Genomic DNA, 18,023 nt, shown 5'->3' on the forward strand with positions numbered 1-18,023 from the left:
GGTTGGCGAAGCAGCGTGGCTCAGTGGAAAGAGCCCGGGCTTGGGAGTCAGAGGTCGCGGGGCCTAATCGCGGCTCCGCCAGCCGTCAGCTGTGTGACTTGGGGCAAGTCACTTCACTTCTCTGGGCCTCAGTTACCTCATCTGGAAAATGGGGATGAAAACTGGGAGCCCCACGTGGGACCACCTGATTACAGCTGTGTGACTTGGGGCAAGTCACTTCACTTCTCTGGGCCTCGGTTACCTCATCTGGAAAATGGGGATGAAAACTGGGAGCCCCACGGGGGACCAGCTGATTACCTCGTATCTCCCCCCAGCGCTTAGAACAGTGCTTTGCACATAGTAAGCACTTAACAAATGCCGTCACTATTATTAAGGTGATCAGGTTGTCCCACGGGGGGCTCACAGTCTTAATCCCCATTTTCCAGATGAGGGAACTGAGGCCCAGAGAAGTGAAGCGACCTGCCCAAAGCCACCCAGCTGACAATCGGCGGGGCCCGGATTTGAATCCGCGACCCCTGACTCCAAAGCCCGGGCTCTTTCCACTGAGCCACGCTGCTTCTCTGGGAATTCGATGGGAATTCCCGGAGGGCTACAGGACTTTAGGACGGCACCTCATTTTCATGGAATGGAGGGGAGTGAGGGGCCCCTCGCTCATTCATTCAATCGTATTTATTGAGCGCTTACTGTGTGCAGAGCACTGTACTAAGCGCTTGGGAAGTCCAAGTTGGCAACATATAGAGACGGTCCCTACCCAACAGCGAGCTCACAGTCTAGAAGGGGGAGACAGAGAACAAAACATATTAACAAAATAAAATAAATAGAATAAATATGTACTAATAAAATAGAGTAATAAATGCATACAAACATATATACATATTCATTCATTCAATCGTATTTATTGAGCGCTTACTGTGTGCAGAGCACTGTACTAAGCGCTTGGGAAGTCCAAGTTGGCAACACATAGAGACGGTCCCTACCCAACAGTGGGCTCACGGTCTGCAGGGTTGGAGCCTCAGAAGAGAAGCAGCGTGGCTCAGTGGAAAGAGCGTGGGCTTTGGAGTCAGAGGTCATGGGTTCAAATCCCGGCTCGGCCAATTGTCAGCTGTGGGACTTTGGGCGGGTCACTTCACTTCTCTGGGCCTCATCTGGAAAATGGGGATGAAGACGGTGAGCCCCCCGTGGGACAACCTGATCGCCTTGTAACCTCCCCGGCGCTTAGAACAGTGCTTTGCACATAGTAAGCACTCAATGAAAGCCATTATTATTATTATTATTATTATTAACTCTTTCTCAGCGACCTGGAGGGGTCTCCCCCCAGTCCCTGAATTTAGGGTGGGTGATTTTAAGTCCCCGATTTTTCCGTCTGGAAAAAGAATTGCGGCAGTTCCGGGAACGAGGCCTTAGCCCTCCTGCTCTGGGCCCTTTCCCCTCCTTGACAGTCACGAGGAAGCTTGGATTGGGCTCCTGTTCATTCATTCAGTCGCATTTATTGAGCGCTTACTGTGTGCAGAGCACTGTACTAAGCGCTTGTTCACGTATGCTAGCCTCAGCTCTGACTCCAGCGTCTCTCCTGTCCAGACACACCGTTTGTGTTTGTTAAGTGCTTCCTATGTGGTGCCAGGAACTGTAATAATAATAATAATAATAATAATAATAATAATAATAATAATAATAATAATAATAATAAGAGAAGCAGCGTGGCTCCGTGGAAAGAGCCCGGGCTTTGGAGTCAGAGGTCATGGGTTCAAATCCCGGCTCCGCCAGTTCATTCATTCATTCAGTCGTACTTATTGAGCGCTTACTGCGTGCAGAGCACTGGACTAAGCGCTTGGGAAGTCCAAGTTGGCAACATATAGAGACGGTCCCTACCCCACGACGGGCTCACAGTCTAGAAGATAGTCAGCTGTGTGACATAATAATAATAAGAGAAGCAGCGTGGCTCTGTGGAAAGAGCCCGGGCTTTGGAGTCAGAGGTCATGGGTTCAAATCCCGGCTCCGCCAGTTCATTCATTCATTCAGTCGTATTTATTGAGCGCTTACTGCGTGCAGAGCACTGGACTAAGCGCTTGGGAAGTCCAAGTTGGCAACATCTAGAGACGGTCCCTACCCAACAGCGGGCTCACAGTCTAGAATATAGTCAGCTGTGTGACTCTGGGCAAGTCACTTCACTTCTCTGGGCCTCAGTTCCCTCAGCTGGAAAATGGGGATGAAGACCGTGAGCCCCCCGCGGGGCAACCGGATCACCTTGTCACCTCCCCAGCGCTTAGAGCAGTGCCTGGCATATAGTAAGCGCTTAATAAATGCCATCATTATTATTATTATTATAATAATTGTGGTATTTGTTAAGTGCTGACTACATGCCAGACACTCTCCTAAGCGCTGGGGCGAATGCAAGATATAGCATGACGGAGTGGAGAGATACCGGGCCCGGGAATCAGAAGGTCCTGGGTTCGAATCTCGGCTCCGCCGCTTGACTGCCGTGTGACCCTGGACAGGTCACATGGCTTCTCTGCGCCTCGGTTATCTCATCTGTACAGTGGGGATTGGGACTGTGCGTCCCACGTGGAGGCAGGGACTGGGTTCCAATCCCATCTACTTGTAGCAGCATGGCTAGAGAAGCAGCGTGGCTCAGTGGAAAGAGCCCGGGCTTTGGAGGCAGAGGTCACGGGTTCAAATCCCGGCTCCGCCACCTGTCAGCTGGGGGACTTTGGGCAAGTCGCTGCACTTCTCTGGGCCTCAGTGACCTCATCTGGAAAATGGGGATGAAGACTGGGAGCCCCCTGAGGGACAACCTGATCACCTTGTAACCTCCCCAGCGCTTAGAACAGTGCTTTGCACATAATAAGCGCTTAACAAATACCACCGTTATTATTATTATTCTCCACCTCAGTGCTTAATACAGTGCCTTGCACATAGTAAGCACTGTATGCTGTGTGACCTCGGGCAACTCGCTTAACTTCTCTGTGCCTCAGTTCCCTCATCTGTAAAATGGAGATGAAGACTGTGAGCCCCACGTGGACCAACCTGATTACCTTGTATCTCCCCCAGCGCTTAGAGCGGTGCTTGGCACATAGTAAGCGCCTAACAAATACCATGATTATTATTATTATTAAGATTATCAGGCTGGACACGGTCCCTGCCTTACATTCATTCACTCATTCATTTGGTCGTATGTATTGAGCGCTTACGGTGTGCAGAGCACTGTACTAAGCGCTTGGGAAGTCCAAGTTGGCAACATATAGAGACGGTCCCTACCCAACAGTGGGCTCAGAGTCTAGAAGGGGGAGACGGATGACAAAACAAAACAAGTGGACAGGTGTCACGTCGTCAGAATAATTAGAATTAAAGCTAAATAATAATAATAATAATAATGGCATTATTAAGTGCTTACTATGTGCAAAGCACTGTTCTAAGCGCCTGGGGGGTTACAAGTTGATCAGGTTGTCCCACAGGGGGCTCACAGTCTTAATCCCCATTTGACAGATGAGGTAACTGAGGCCCAGAGAAGTGAAGTGACTTGCCCAAAGTCACACAGCTGACAATTGGTGGAGCCGGGATTTGAACCCATGACCTCTGACTCCAAAGCCCGTCTTCTTTCCACTGAGCCAAGCCGCTTCTCTAGAATGCACATCATTAACAAAATAAATAGAATAGAAGCAGGGTGGCTCAGTGGAAAGAGCCCGGGCTTTGGAGTCAGAGGTCGTGGGTTCAAATCCCGGCTCCGCCACTTGTCAGCTGTGGGACTTTGGGCGAGTCACTTCACTTCTCTGGGCCTCAGTTATACCATCTGGAAAATGGGGATTAAGACTGTGGGCTCCCCGTGGGGCAACCTGATCACCTTGTAACTTCCCCAGTGCTTAGAACAGTGCTTTCATCAATCGTATTTAATCGTATTTATTGAGCGCTTACTATGTGCAGAGCACTGTACTAAGCGCTTGGGAAGTACAAATTGGCAACATAAATTTCCACATAGAAAGCGCTTAATAAATGTCATTATTATTAGTAGTAGTAGCAGTAGTAGTTCATGGGGTTCACATATTATTATTAGTTCATGGGGTTCACAGTCTTAATCCCCATTATTATTTTTATTATTATTATTATTTCACGGGGTTCACAGTCCTCATCCCCATTTTACAGATGAGGTCACCGAGGATCCGAGAAGCGAAGCGGCTTGCCCAAGGTCACCCGGCAGCCCATCCCAGGGAGCTGGGGTCACAACCTAGATGCCTCTGAGTCCCGGGCCCGTGCGCTAGCCATTAGGCTATCGCTTCTCTACCTCTCAAGAAGTTGTCATAATCCATCGGTGGTATTTACTGAGCGCTTTCTTCGCGCGGAGCACTTGAGGGGACACAATACAACCGAGTCGGTCCTCACAGTCACTCTCCAACGGTTCTGGGGGAGACTCCCCAGAGATAACACCCTTCCTCGCGACCGCGCGTTGACCCAATCCTCCGCCGTTATCACTTGGGAAACAGAGTGGGAGATCAATCAATCAATCAATCAATCAATCGTATTTATTGAGCGCTTACTATGTGCAGAGCACTGTACTAAGCGCTTGGGAAGTACAAATTGGCAACACATAGAGACAGTCCCTACCCAACAGTGGGGAGATGAATTATCCACCAGACTCCAGTGCTCCCCATCTTCCGGGGCCTCTTGAAACCCATTTTGTCCACTGAGGCAACTCCCAATTAGGTGAACCCCATCCAACGGCTCCGCGGAGCCGTCCACCCGATGGCTTACGCACCTTCTTGACTTTCCTTCAATCATTCAACTGTATTTACTGAGCGCTTACTGGGCACAGGGCACTGTACTAAGCACTGGAAAGTTCAATTCAGCAATCAAGAGAGACAATCCCTGCCCGCATCGGGCTTACGATCTAGAAGGGGGGAGACGGGCATCGAAACAAGTAGACAGGCATCGATATAAATAAATAGAATTATAGATATATACACAGCCAAACAATAATAATAATGACGTTTATTAAGTGCTTACTATGTGCAAAGCACTAATATAAATATAAATAAACAGAATTATAGATATATACACATCCAAACACTGTGAGTCCCTTCTAGACTGTGAGCCAGTCGTTGGGTAGGGACCGTCTCTATATGTTGCCGACTTGGACTTCCCAAGCGCTTAGTACAGTGCTCTGCACACAGTAAGTGCTCAATAAATATGATTGAATGAATGAATGAAGGAATGAATGAACAGGCATCAATATAAATAAACAGAGAAGCAGTATGGCTCAGTGGAAAGAGCCCGGGCTTTGGAGTCAGAGGTCATGGGTTCAAATCCCAGCTCTACCAACTGTCAGCTGTGTGACTTTGGGGGAGTCACTTCACTTCTCTGGGCCTCAGTTCCCTCATCTGGAAAATGGGGATTAAGACTGGGAGCCCCCCGTGGGACGACCCGATCACCTTGTAACCTCCCCAGTGCTTAGAACAGTGCTCTGCACATAGTAAGCGCTTAATAAATGCCATTATTATTACTATTATTATTATTCTCTGGGCCTCAGTTCCCTCATCTGTAAAATGGGGATGAAGACTGGGAGCCCCCCGTGGGACGACCTGATCTCCTTGTAACCTCCGCAGTGCTTAGAACAGTGCTTTGCACATAGTAAGCACTTAATAAATGCCGTTATTATTATTATTATTATTCTCTGGGCCTCAGTGCCCTCATCTGTAAAATGGGGATTAAGACTAGGAGCCCCCCGTGGGACGACTCGATCACCTCGTATCCTCCCCAGCACTTAGAACAGTGCTTTGCACCTAGTCAGTGCTTCATAAATGCCATTATTATTATTATTATTATTATTATTATTATAACCATGCTCGACACATAGTAAGCGCTTACCAGATTCCGCAAAAATCCCATCAGGGAAGCCATGTGGCCTAGTGGAACGAGCCAAGTGGCCTGGGAGTCGGAAGGCCTGGGTTCTAATTCCACTTGTCTGCTGATTGAACTTGGTTGCATCGCTCCATTCCCTCATCTATATAATGGGGATTCGATATAATAATAATAATAATAATAATAATGGCATTTATTAAGCACTTACTATGTGCAAAGCACTGTTCTAAGCGCTGGGGAGGATGCAAGTTGTCCCACGAGGGGCTTGCAGTTTTAATATCCGTTTTACAGATGAGGTAGCTGAGGCCCAGAGAAGTGAAGTGACTTGCCCAGAGTCACACAGCTGACAATCGGTGGGGTCTGGATTTGAACCCACGACCTCTGACTCCAAAGCCCGGGCTCTTTCTACTGAGCCACGTTGCTTCTCTCTGTTCTTCTTCCTATTTAGACCCCGGGCCCTACCTCCTTCCCCTCCCCACAGCACTTGTATATATGTGTCCAGATTTATTACTCTATTTATTTTACTTGTACACATTTACCATTCTATTGATTTTATTAATGATGTGCATCTAGCTTTAATTCGATTTCTTCTGATTTGTCTATACCTGTACAGATTTATTACCCTATTCATTTCGCTTGTACACATTTACCATTCTATTGATTTTGTTAATGATGTGCATCTAGCTTCAATTCTATTTATTCTGGCTAGTATATATGTGTCCAGATTTATTACTCTATTTATTTTACTTGTACACATTTACCATTCTATTGATTGTGTTAATGTTGTGCATCTAGCTTTAATTCGATTTCTTCTGACTTGTCTATATCTGTCCAGATTTATTACTCTATTTATTTTACTTGTACACATTTACCATTCTATTGATTTTGTTAATGATGTGCATCTAGATTTAATTCGATTTCTTCTGACATCTATATCTGTACAGATTTATTACTCTATTCATTTCACTTGTACACTTTTTCCATTCTAATGATTTTGTTAATGATGTGCATCTAGCTTTAATTCTATTTCTTCTGACTTGTATATATGTGTCCAGATTTGTTACTCGATTTATTTTACTTGTACACATTTACCATTCTATTGATTTTGTTAATGATGTGCATCTAGCTTCAATTCTATTTATTCCGGCTTGTATATATCTGTCCAGATTTATTACTCTATTTATTTTACTTGTACACATTTACCATTCTATTGATTTTGTTAATGATGCGCATCTAGCTTTGATTCGATTTCTTCTGACTTGTATATATGTGTCCATATTTATTACTATATTCATTTCACTTGTACACATTTACCATTCTATTGATTTTGTTAATGATGTGCATCTTGTACACATTTACCATTCTTTTGATTTTGTTAATGATGTGCATATTGTACACATTTACCATTCTATTGATTTTGTTAATGATGTGCATCTAGCTTTAATTCTGTTTCTTCTGACTTGTATATATGTGTCCAGATTTATTACTCTATTCATTTCACTTGTACACATTTACCATTCTACTGATTTTGTTAATGATGTGCAAATTGTACACATTTACCATTCTATTGATTTTGTTAATGATGTGCATCTAGCTTTAATTCTGTTTCTTCTGACTTGTATATATGTGTCCAGATTTATTACTCTATTCATTTCACTTGTACACATTTACCATTCTACTGATTTTGTTAATGATGTGCAAATTGTACACATTTACCATTCTATTGATTTTGTTAATGATGTGCATCTAGCTTTAATTGTTTCTTCTGACTTGTATATATGTGTCCAGATTTATTACTCTATTCATTTCACTTGTACACATTTACCATTCTATTGATTTTGTTAATGATGTGCATCTTGTACACATTTACCATTCTATTGATTTTGTTAATGATGTGCATCTAGCTTTAATTCTATTTCTTCTGACTTGTATATATGTGTCCAGATTTATTACTCAATTTATTTCATTTGTACACATTTACCAGTCTATTGATCGTGTTGATGTGCATCTAGCTTTAATTCGATTTCTTCTGATGATTTTGTCACCTGTCTCCGTGTTTTGTTCTGTTGCCCGTCTCCCCCTTCTAGACTGCGAGCCCGTCGTTGGGTAGGGACCGTCTCTCTAGGTCGCCGACTTGGACTTCCCAAGCGCTTAGTCCGGTGCTCCGCACACAGTAAGCGCTCGATAAATACGCCTGAATGAACGAATGTGGGGCCTGATTCTATGTGGGGCCCAGTGCTCAGTATAGCGCGAGGCACATAGTAAACACGTAACGAATAGCCGAATTATTATTACTATAAAAAAGACACCCCTTTTCTCTCCCTCTGTGTCTCTGTTTCTCTCTGTCTCTGTTTCTCTGTGTCTCTCTCCCCTCTCTTTCTCATTTACGCACACTCCTCTCCAGCCAAGCACTTATGTGTCAACGCATCCCTTTTCTCTCCCTCTGTGTCTCTGGTTCTCTCTGTCTCTCTCCCCTCTCTCATTTATGCACACTCATTCATTCATTCATTCATTCAATCGTATTTATTGAGCACTTACTGTGTGCAGAGCACTGTACTAAGCACTTGGGAAGTCCAAGTTGGCAACATCTAGAGACGGTCCTTACCCAACAGCGGGCTCACAGTCTAGAAGGGGGAGACCGACAACAAAACAAAACATATTAAAAAACTAAAATAAATAGAATAAATATGTACAAATGAAATAAGTAAATAAATAGAGTAATAAGTACGCACAAACAAATATACGTATATACAGGTGCTGTGGGGAGGGGAAGGAGGTAGGGTGGGGGGGATTCATTCATTCAGTCGTATTTATTGAGCGCTTACTATGTGCAGAGCACTGGACTAAGCACTTGGGAAGTACAAGTTGGCAACATATAGAGACAGTCCCTACCCAACAGTGGGCTCACAGTCTAGAAGGGGGAGACCGACAACAAAACAAAACATATTAAAAAACTAAAATAAATAGAATAAATATGTACAAATGAAATAAGTAAATAAATAGAGTAATAAGTACGTACAAACATATATATGTATATACAGGTGCTGTGGGGAGGGGAAGGAGGTAGGGCGTGGGGATTCATTCATTCAATCGTATTTATTGAGCACTTACTATGTGCAGAGCACTGGACTAAGCACTTGGGAAGTCCAAGTTGGCAACATCTAGAGATGGTCCCTACCCAACAGCGGGCTCACAATCTAGAAGGGGGAGACAGACTATGAAACAAAACATATTAAAAACCTAAAATAAATAGAATAAATATGTACAAATGATGATGATGATGATAAGCAAATAAGTAGAGTAATAAGTACGTACAAACATATATACATATATACAGGTGCTGTGGGGAGGGGAAGGAGGTAGGGCGTGGGGATTCGTTCATTCAATCGTATTTATTGAGCACTTACTATGTGCAGAGCACTTGGGAAGTCCAAGTTGGCAACATCTAGAGACGGTCCTTACCCAACAGCGGGCTCACAGTCTAGAAGGGGGAGACGGACAACGAAACAAAGCATATTAACAAAATAAAATGAATAGAATAGTAAATATGTGCGAGCAAAATAGAGTGATCAATCTCCTCTCCAGCCAACCGCTTACGTGTCAATGCTGCCGGGCTAGTGGAAAGAGTTGAAGCGACCCCGGGTCTTCTCCTCGGGGAACCCCGAGAATGGGCCGGAGGGAGAAACCGAGTAACCGCGGCCGGTCGGAGTCGGTGGTTCCGAACCAGAGCCCGGTGGGGAGGTGAGCCGGCAAAACGGGCCACTCACGGCCCCCCGGTTGCTCTTCTCCAGCTCAGCTGCGAGGCGTCCAAGACAAGTGGGCCGCAAACCCCGCCGTGCGGTCTCTGAGCCTACGAGCAGAGAAGATCGGCTCCGAACTGTCGTCGCTCATCACCGGGGCCATTGACTTCCTCGAGCTGCAGGACTCTGGCTACTTAAAAAGTAAGGTGGGGGGCCGTTCGAGGCGCGGAAGGGCTGAGGTCACCCGGGGATGTCATCGAGGCCCGTCGATGCGTCGCGCAGTGAAACTGGGATGTCCCAAGTCCCACATAATAATAATAATTATAATAGTAATGACATTTATTAAGCACTTACTCTGTGCGAAGCACTGTTCCAAGCTCTGGGGAGGTTACAAGGTGATCAGGTTGTTCCCCGGGGGGCTCACAGTCTTAATCCCCATTTTCCAGATGAGGTAACTGCGGCCCGGAGAAGTGAAGTGACTTGCCCAAAGTCACACAGCTGATCAGCGGCGGAGCGGGGATTCCAGCCCGTGACCTCTGACTCCAAATTAATTAATTAATGTTGGTATTTCTTAAGTGCTTACTATGTGCCAAGCACTGTTCTAAGCACTGGGGTATATACAATAATAATAATAATAATAATGACTTTTATTAAGTACTTACTATGTGCAAAGCACTGTTCTAAGCACTGGGGAGGTGACAAGGTGATCAGGTTGTCCCCCGGGGGGCTCACAGTCTTAATCCCCATTTTCCAGATGAGGTAACTGAGGCCCAGAGAAGTTAAGTGACTTGCCCAAAGTCACACAGCTGATCAGTGGCGGAGCGGGGATTTCAGCCCATGACCTCTGACTCCAAATTAATTAATTAATGTTGGTATTTCGTAAGTGCTTACTATGTGCCAAGCACTGTTCTAAGCACTGGGGTATATACAATAATAATAATAATAATGACTTTTATTAAGTACTTACTATGTGCAAAGCACTGTTCTAAGCACTGGGGAGGTGACAAGGTGATCAGGTTGTCCCCCGGGGGGCTCACAGTCTTAATCCCCATTTTCCAGATGAGGTAACTGAGGCCCGGAGAAGTGAAGTGACTTGCCCAAAGTCACACAGCTGATCAGTGGCGGAGCGGGGATTTCAGCCCGTGACCTCTGACTCCAAATTAATTAATTAATGTTGGTATTTCTTAAGTGCTTACTATGTGCCAAGCACTGTTCTAAGCACTGGGGTAGATTCAATAATAATAATAATAATGGCATTTATTAAGCACTTACTCTGTGCCAAGCACTGTTCCAAGCGCTGGGGAGGTTACAAGGTGATCAGGTTGTCCCACGGGGGGGCTCACAGTCTTAATCCCCATTTTACAGATGAGGTAACTGAGGCCCGGAGAAGTGAAGTGACTTGCCCAAAGTCACACAGCTTATCAGTGGCAGAGCAGGGATTTCAGCCCGTGACCTCTGACTCCAAATTAATTAATTAATGTTGGTATTTCTTAAGTGCTTACTATGTGCCAAGCACTGTTCTAAGCACTGGGGTAGATACAATAATAATAATAATAATGGCATTTATTAAGCACTTACTGTGTGCAAAGCACTGTTCTAAGCTCTGGGGAGGTGACAAGGTGATCAGGTTGTCCCCCGGTGGGCTCACAGTCTTAATCCCCATTTTACAGATGAGGGAACTGAGGCCCGGAGAAGTGAAGTGACTTGCCCAAAGTCACACAGCTTATCAGTGGCAGAGCAGGGATTTCAGCCCGTGACCTCTGACTCCAAATTAATTAATTAATGTTGGTATTTCTTAAGTGCTTACTATGTGCCAAGCACTGTTCCAAGCACTGGGGTAGATACAATAATAATAATAATAATAATGGCATTTATTAAGCACTTACTCTGTGCCAAGCACTGTTCCAAGCGCTGGGGAGGTTACAAGGTGATCAGGTTGTCCCACGGGGGGGCTCACAGTCTTAATCCCCATTTTACAGATGAGGTAACTGAGGCCCGGAGAAGTGAAGTGACTTGCCCAAAGTCACACAGCTGACAACTGGCAGAGCCGGGATTTCAACCCACGGCCTCTGACTCCAAAGCCCGGGCTCTTTCCACCGAACCACGCTGCTTCTCTATGTTGCCAACTTGGACTTCCCAAGCGCTTAGTCCAGTGCTCTGCACATAGTAAGCGCTCAATAAATACGATTGATTGATTGATTCTCTAGATCTGGATCCCACATCTGGAACCCCCTCTGCCCCGCAACCTGCCAACCTTGGCACCAGGACCGCCAAGCCCGCGGAGCCGAGCGAGCCCGGCCCTGGAAGAGGCCGACGATGACCGCGGATTCGCCCGGCCCTCGTCTCGGGGCCGGTGGGAGGCAGAGGGAATTTTTTGGCAAGGATTGGCGCTAAGGAAACCACAGACTCGAACAGCCCTCCGTCCCCCGGAAGGCCCTGGGATCCGTTCATTCATTCAATCGTACTTATTGAGCGCTCACTGTGTGCAGCGCACTGTACTGAGCGCTTGGGAAGTCCAAGTCGGCGACGTAGAGAGACGGTCCCTACCCGACGACGGGCTCGCGGTCTAGAAGGGGGAGACGGGCAACCAAACAAAACATGTGGACAGGCGTCAAATCGTCAGAACAGATCGAATTAAAGCTAGATGCACATCATTAACAATATAAATAGAAGAATAAATATATCTGAGTAAAATAAATAGAGTGATAAATCTGTCCAAACATATATCCAGGTGCTGTGGGGAGGGGAAGGAGGTAGGGCCGGGGGGATGGGGAGGAGGAGAGGAAAAAGGGGGCTCGGTCTGGGAAGGCCTCTTGGAGGAGGGGAGCTCTCAGTAGGGCTTTGAAGGGAGGAAGAGAGCGAGCTTGGACTTCCCAAGCGCTTAGTCCAGTGCTCTGCACACAGTAAGCGCTCAATAAATGCGATTGAATGAATGAATGAATGTGTGGAGGGAGGGCATTCATTCATTCGTTCATTCAATCGTATTTATTGAGCGCTTACTGTGGGCAGCGCACTGTACTGAGCGCTCGGGAAGTACTGTTCTGGAGAATGGGAGACGCAGTGTTCTAATAAGCTAACGAGGAGAGGCAGCGTGGCTCAGTGGAAAGAGCCCGGGCTTTGGAGTCCGAGGTCGTGGGTTCAAATCCCAGCTCCGCCACCTGTCAGCTGGGTGACTTTGGGCAAGTCACTTCACTTCTCTGGGCCTCAGTTCCCTCATCTGGAAAATGGGGATGAAGACTGTGAGCCCCCCGTGGGACAGCCTGATCACCTTGTAATCTCCCCAGCGCTTAGAACAGTGCTTTGCACACAGTAAGCACTTAGTAAATGCTATTATTATTAAACCACGCGGCTTCTCTTGACAAGATGCGCGTGCCTCTCTTGACGAGATACGAGCCCCCGACCCCAAACAGCTCAATGTTGGCCAAGGGATGTTCCTCCAAGAGGGAGCTGAGAACCCTTGGCGATCGGGGCGAAGCCGAGGCCGGACGAGGCGACCCTTCGCCTTCCCGTCACCGGCCGATTCCGCCCTTCCAGAATTCAATCAGACTCTCCAGGCGGGGTTTTGGAAGCTCTCTCACTCCTGGGATCACACGGACATCACCGCGGTGGACCACTTCTCGGAGAAGTCGGACTCTTTTTCCGAGGAGCTGAGTGACTCATGCATGTCCTTCTTGCTGGGGACCTGGTGAGTGTGATCGTCTTTTCCTCTCCCGCCGTCCTGGCCGGGCGAAGCTCCCTGCCCGGTCATTCATTCATTCTGTCGTATTTATTGAGCACTTACTGTGTGCAGAGCACTGTACTAATCGCTTGGGAAGTACAAGTTGGCAACACGGTCATGCCCTGCCCTATCCCAATTTGACCGTCCCTTCAATCCTAGCCATTCCGACATGATTTAATACTAATAACAGCATTTATTAAGGACTTACTATGTGCAAAGCACTGTTCTAAGCGCTAGGGAGGTTCCAAGGTGATCGGGTTATCCCACAGGGGGACTCCCTGTCTTCATCCCCATTTTCCACTTGAGGAAACTGAGGCCCAGAGAAGAGAAGCGACTCGCCCAAAGTCACACAGCCGACAATTGGCGGAGCCGGGATTTGAACCCACGACCTCCGACTCCAAAGCCGTGCACTTTCCACTGAGCCACACTGCTTCTCTCCGTCCACCGTTTCTGGCTCTTGCCCTGCCTCGAGGGGCCGGGCCACCGGTTTGCTCTGGGCCCGTCCGTGGTTCTTCCCCCGCTCCGTAACTTAGAACAGTGCCAGCGCCTAGGACAGTGCTTTGCACATTATAAGCGCTTAACAAATGCCATTATTATTATTATTATTATTATTATTATTATTATTATTATTATTCTGAAATATCTGCTCCCCAGGCAGGAGGACGGGAAGCCCTGCACCGTCACTGAGTCTTGCAGGGATCTTATGACCCAGCCTGACACCCAGGGCTATGCGTTGTCTCACCAGGTCCTCTACTTTATGTTGGCTGAAATGGTGAGTATTAAATCCGGGGCCCTGGAATTCCCTCGTGGGCCCGGAATACGCGTGGACTGACGGACCCGGAAACCTGACGCTCACAGAACAGGCTGCCGATTCACGTCCGTTCATTCAGTCGTATTTATTGAGCGCTGACTGTGTGCGGAGCACTGGACTAAGCGCTTGGGAAGTACAAGTCGGCGACCTACAGAGACGGTCCCAACCCGACAACGGGCTAGAAGGGGGAGACGGACGACCAAACAAAGCACGTGGACGGGTGTCAAGTCGTCAGAATAAATCGAATTTAAGCTAAATGCACATCTTTAACAAAATAAATAGAACAGTAAATACGTACAAGTAAAATAGAGTAATAAATCTGTAAAAACATATATACTTTGGGGAGGGGAAGGAGGAGAGGAAAAAGGAGGCTCAGTCTGGGAAGGCCTCTTTTAGGAGGTGAGCTCTCAGTGGGGCCTTGAAGGGAGGAAGAGAGCTAGCTTGGCGGATGTGCGGAGGGAGGGTATTCATCATCATCAATCGTATTTATTGAGCGCTTACTATGTGCAGAGCACTGTACTGAGCGCTTGGGAAGTACAAATTGGCAACATATAGAGACAGTCCCTACCCAACAGTGGGCTCACAGTCTAAAAGGGGGAGACAGAGAACAAAACCAAACATACTAACAAAATCAAATAAATAGAATAGATACGTACAAATAAAATAAATAAATAAATAAATAGAGTAATAAATATGTACAAACATATATACATATATACAGGTGCTGTGGGGAAGGGAAGGAGGTAAGATGGGGGGGATGGAGAGGGGGACGAGGGGGAGAGGAAGGAAGGGGCTCAGTCTGGGAAGGCCTCCTGGAGGAGGTGAGCTCTCAGCAGGGCCGTGAAGGGAGGAAGAGAGCTAGCTTGGCGGATGGGCAGAGGGATTGGGGGCATTCCAGGCCCGGGGGAGGACGTGGGCCGGGTGTCGATGGCGGGACGGGCGAGAACGGGGCACGGTGAGGAGGTGAGCGGTGGCAGAGGAGCGGAGGGTGCGGGCTGGGCTGGAGAAGGAGAGAAGGGAGGTGAGGTAGGAGGGGGCGAGGTGATAGACAGCCTTGAAGCCGAGAGGGAGGAGTTTTTGCTTGACCTTTCGTTCCCCATTAACTTCCCGCGTCTTCCACGCGTGTCACCTCACCCTGCTCCGCTCCCCTCTCTCCTTCCCCAGTTCCCTTCTCGGCTTGAGGCGCGAATATTCTGCCGACTTTCCCGAAATCTCCTCTCCTCCAGGAGGCCTTCTTCCATTAATCTTTCACCTCCCTCTCCCATATCTCCTTCCACCCGTCTCTCCGGCACGCTCGCATCCATCGGTCAATCACTCCGTGGTATTTATCGACCGCTTACCGTGGGCAGAGCTCCGTCCCAGCAGCGGGGCTCAGTGGAAAGAGCCCGGGCTTCGGAGTCAGAGGTCGTGGGTTCTGATCCCGACTCCGCCGTCTGGGCAAGTCGCTTCACTTCTCCGGGCCTCCGTTCCCTCATCTGGAAAATGGGGATGAAGACTGAGAGCCCCATGTGGGACCACCTGATCACCTTGTATCCCCCCCCCCCACCAGCCCTTAGAACAGTGCTTAACAAATACCATTGTTATTACTATTATTACAACACTGATCCAAGCATTTATCCCTGAGTGTTTTTACGCCCCTCACTGACCTCCCTGCCTCTTCTCTCTCTCTCCTCTCTCTCTCCTCTCCAATCCACACTTCGCTCTGCTCCCTGCATCATTTTTCAAAAAAAACCCCAATTAAGTCCACACCTCCCCGTTCCTCCAAAACCTCCAATAGTTGCCAGTCTAGCTGAGAAGCAGCGTGGCTCAAGGGAGAGAGCCCGGGCTTTGGAGTCAGAGGTTACGGGTTCAAATCCCGGCTCCACCGCTTGTCAGCTGTGTGACTTTGGACGAGTCACTTCACTTCTCTGGCCCTCAGTTCCCTCATCTGGAAAATGGGGATGAAGACTGTGAGCCCCCCGTGGGACGGCCTGCTCACCTTGTCACCTCCCCAGCGCTTTGAACGGTGCTTTGCACGTAGTAAGCGCTTAATAGATGCCATCGTCCTTATTATTATCTCCACATCAAACAGAATCTCCTCACCTTCGACTTTAAGGCACGGAATCAGCGGCCTCCCGCCCCGGTTTCTTCGCTCCTCAAGCCTTATTGATCTCTTAATCAACTCGGGCTACACACTTTGCCCCTCTAACGTCAATCTGCTCACCGAACCTCCACCTTGTCTATTTCCTTTGTGCGTGTCTACCCTCTGACGTGGAACTCCCCATCCCGCTATATATCTGTCCTAACGACACTCTCATCTCCCTAAAAACCCTCCTAAAAATCACACCTCCTCCAAGACCCCTTCCCTGGCTGAACCCTCCTTTCCCCTCTTCACTCTCAATCAATCAATCGTATTTATTGAGCGCTTACTGTGTGCAGAGCACTGTACTGAGTGCTTGGGAAGTACAAGTTGGCAACATATAGAGACGCTCTCCCTTCCGTGTCACCTCTGCGCCCGTGGCTGTTCCGCTTAAACATTTTGATCATCTCCCCCACAGCACTTGGGTACCTAACTCTATGTTCTGCCATTTCCCCGCTCTGTAATTCATTTTAGTGAATTACACGCAGCGAGGAGGATCAGCGGGGCCTAGTAGAAAGAATACGAGCCTGGGAGCCACGTGACCTGGGTTCATTCAGTCATTCATTCCATCGTATTTATTGAGTGCTCACTGTGTGCAGAGCACTGTACTAAGCGCTTGGGAAGACCAGGTCGGCAACATATAGAGACGGCCCCTACCCGACGACGGGCTCCCGGTCTAGAAGGGGGAGACAGACCACAAAACAAAACATGTGCACAGGTGTCAAGTCATCAGAACAAATAGAAATAAAGTACGATGCACATCATTAACAAAATAAATAGACTAGGCCCCAAATAATAATAATAATAATAATCATGGTATCTGTTAAGCGCTGACTTCATTCATTCATTCGTTGTCGGATTTATTGAGCGCTTACTGTGTGCAGAGCACTGGACTAAGCGCTTGGGAAGAACAAGTCAGCAATGTATAGAGACGGTCCCTACCCGACGACGACAACGGAACGGAACGTGGGGACGGGTGTCAGAATCGGCAGAACGAAAAAGAATTGAAGCTATATCTCTTCTGACTCCTTGTCCTTCCCAAGCGCTTAGTCCAGTCCTCTGCACACAGTGAGCGCTCAATAAATATGATCGAATGAATGAATGAATGACTCCTAGGGCCATGCTGGGAAGCCCCATTCTGTCCCTTTTCTAGACTGAAAACTCCGTGGATTCACTACCCGAACGACTGCAGTTGAAGGTGGGGTGTTCTGGGAGAGACGCGTTCATGGACTAGTTATGGGTCTACTGTTCTATTTATTTTGTTAATGATGTGCATTTAGCTTTAATTCTATTTATTCTGACGATCTGACACCCGTCCACGTGCTTTGTGTTGTTGTCTGTCTCCCCCGTCCAGACTGTGAGCCCGTTGTTGGTTAGGGACCGTCTCTCTATATTGCCGACTTGTACCTCCCAAGCGCTTAGTACAGTGCTCTGCACACAGTGAGCGCTCAATAAATACGATTGAATGGATGAGTGAATGAATGCCACATTGGAGGAACAGATGAACAGAAACTCCACCTCCTGCCTTGTTCTGGGTTGACAGAAAAGGGCTAAAATTCACGGCTTTCGGGGGATCTTTGGAAAAACCTAAATCCCCGTAAATCCCTCAGAGCTAGAGAGGAGTGAGTTCGCGCTACCAAGGCCCGCATCCCTTCTCAGCGGATAGAGCCCGGGCTTTGGAGTCAGAGGTCCTGGGTTCAAATCCCAGCTCCGCCGATTGTCAGCTGTGTGACATTGGGCAAGTCACTTCACTTCTCTGGGCCTCAGTTCCCTCATCTGTAAAAT

General features: G+C 47.6%; 1 protein-coding gene across 1 annotated transcript in view; it reads left to right on the forward strand.

The window, feature by feature from the left end:
- The window catches only part of C21H16orf89 (chromosome 21 C16orf89 homolog), a 58,359-nt gene that overhangs the window by 21,263 nt on the left and 19,073 nt on the right, over window positions 1-18,023 (forward strand). Inside the window, exons 3-5 of the mRNA XM_038763197.1 lie at window positions 9,642-9,791; window positions 13,125-13,275; window positions 13,963-14,080. Of these exons, the coding sequence (XP_038619125.1) occupies window positions 9,642-9,791; window positions 13,125-13,275; window positions 13,963-14,080 (419 nt within the window). The remainder of the gene's footprint in view (window positions 1-9,641; window positions 9,792-13,124; window positions 13,276-13,962; window positions 14,081-18,023) is intronic.

Source organism: Tachyglossus aculeatus, chromosome 21, assembly GCF_015852505.1.
Source record: "Tachyglossus aculeatus isolate mTacAcu1 chromosome 21, mTacAcu1.pri, whole genome shotgun sequence".
Taxonomy (NCBI): domain Eukaryota; kingdom Metazoa; phylum Chordata; class Mammalia; order Monotremata; family Tachyglossidae; genus Tachyglossus; species Tachyglossus aculeatus.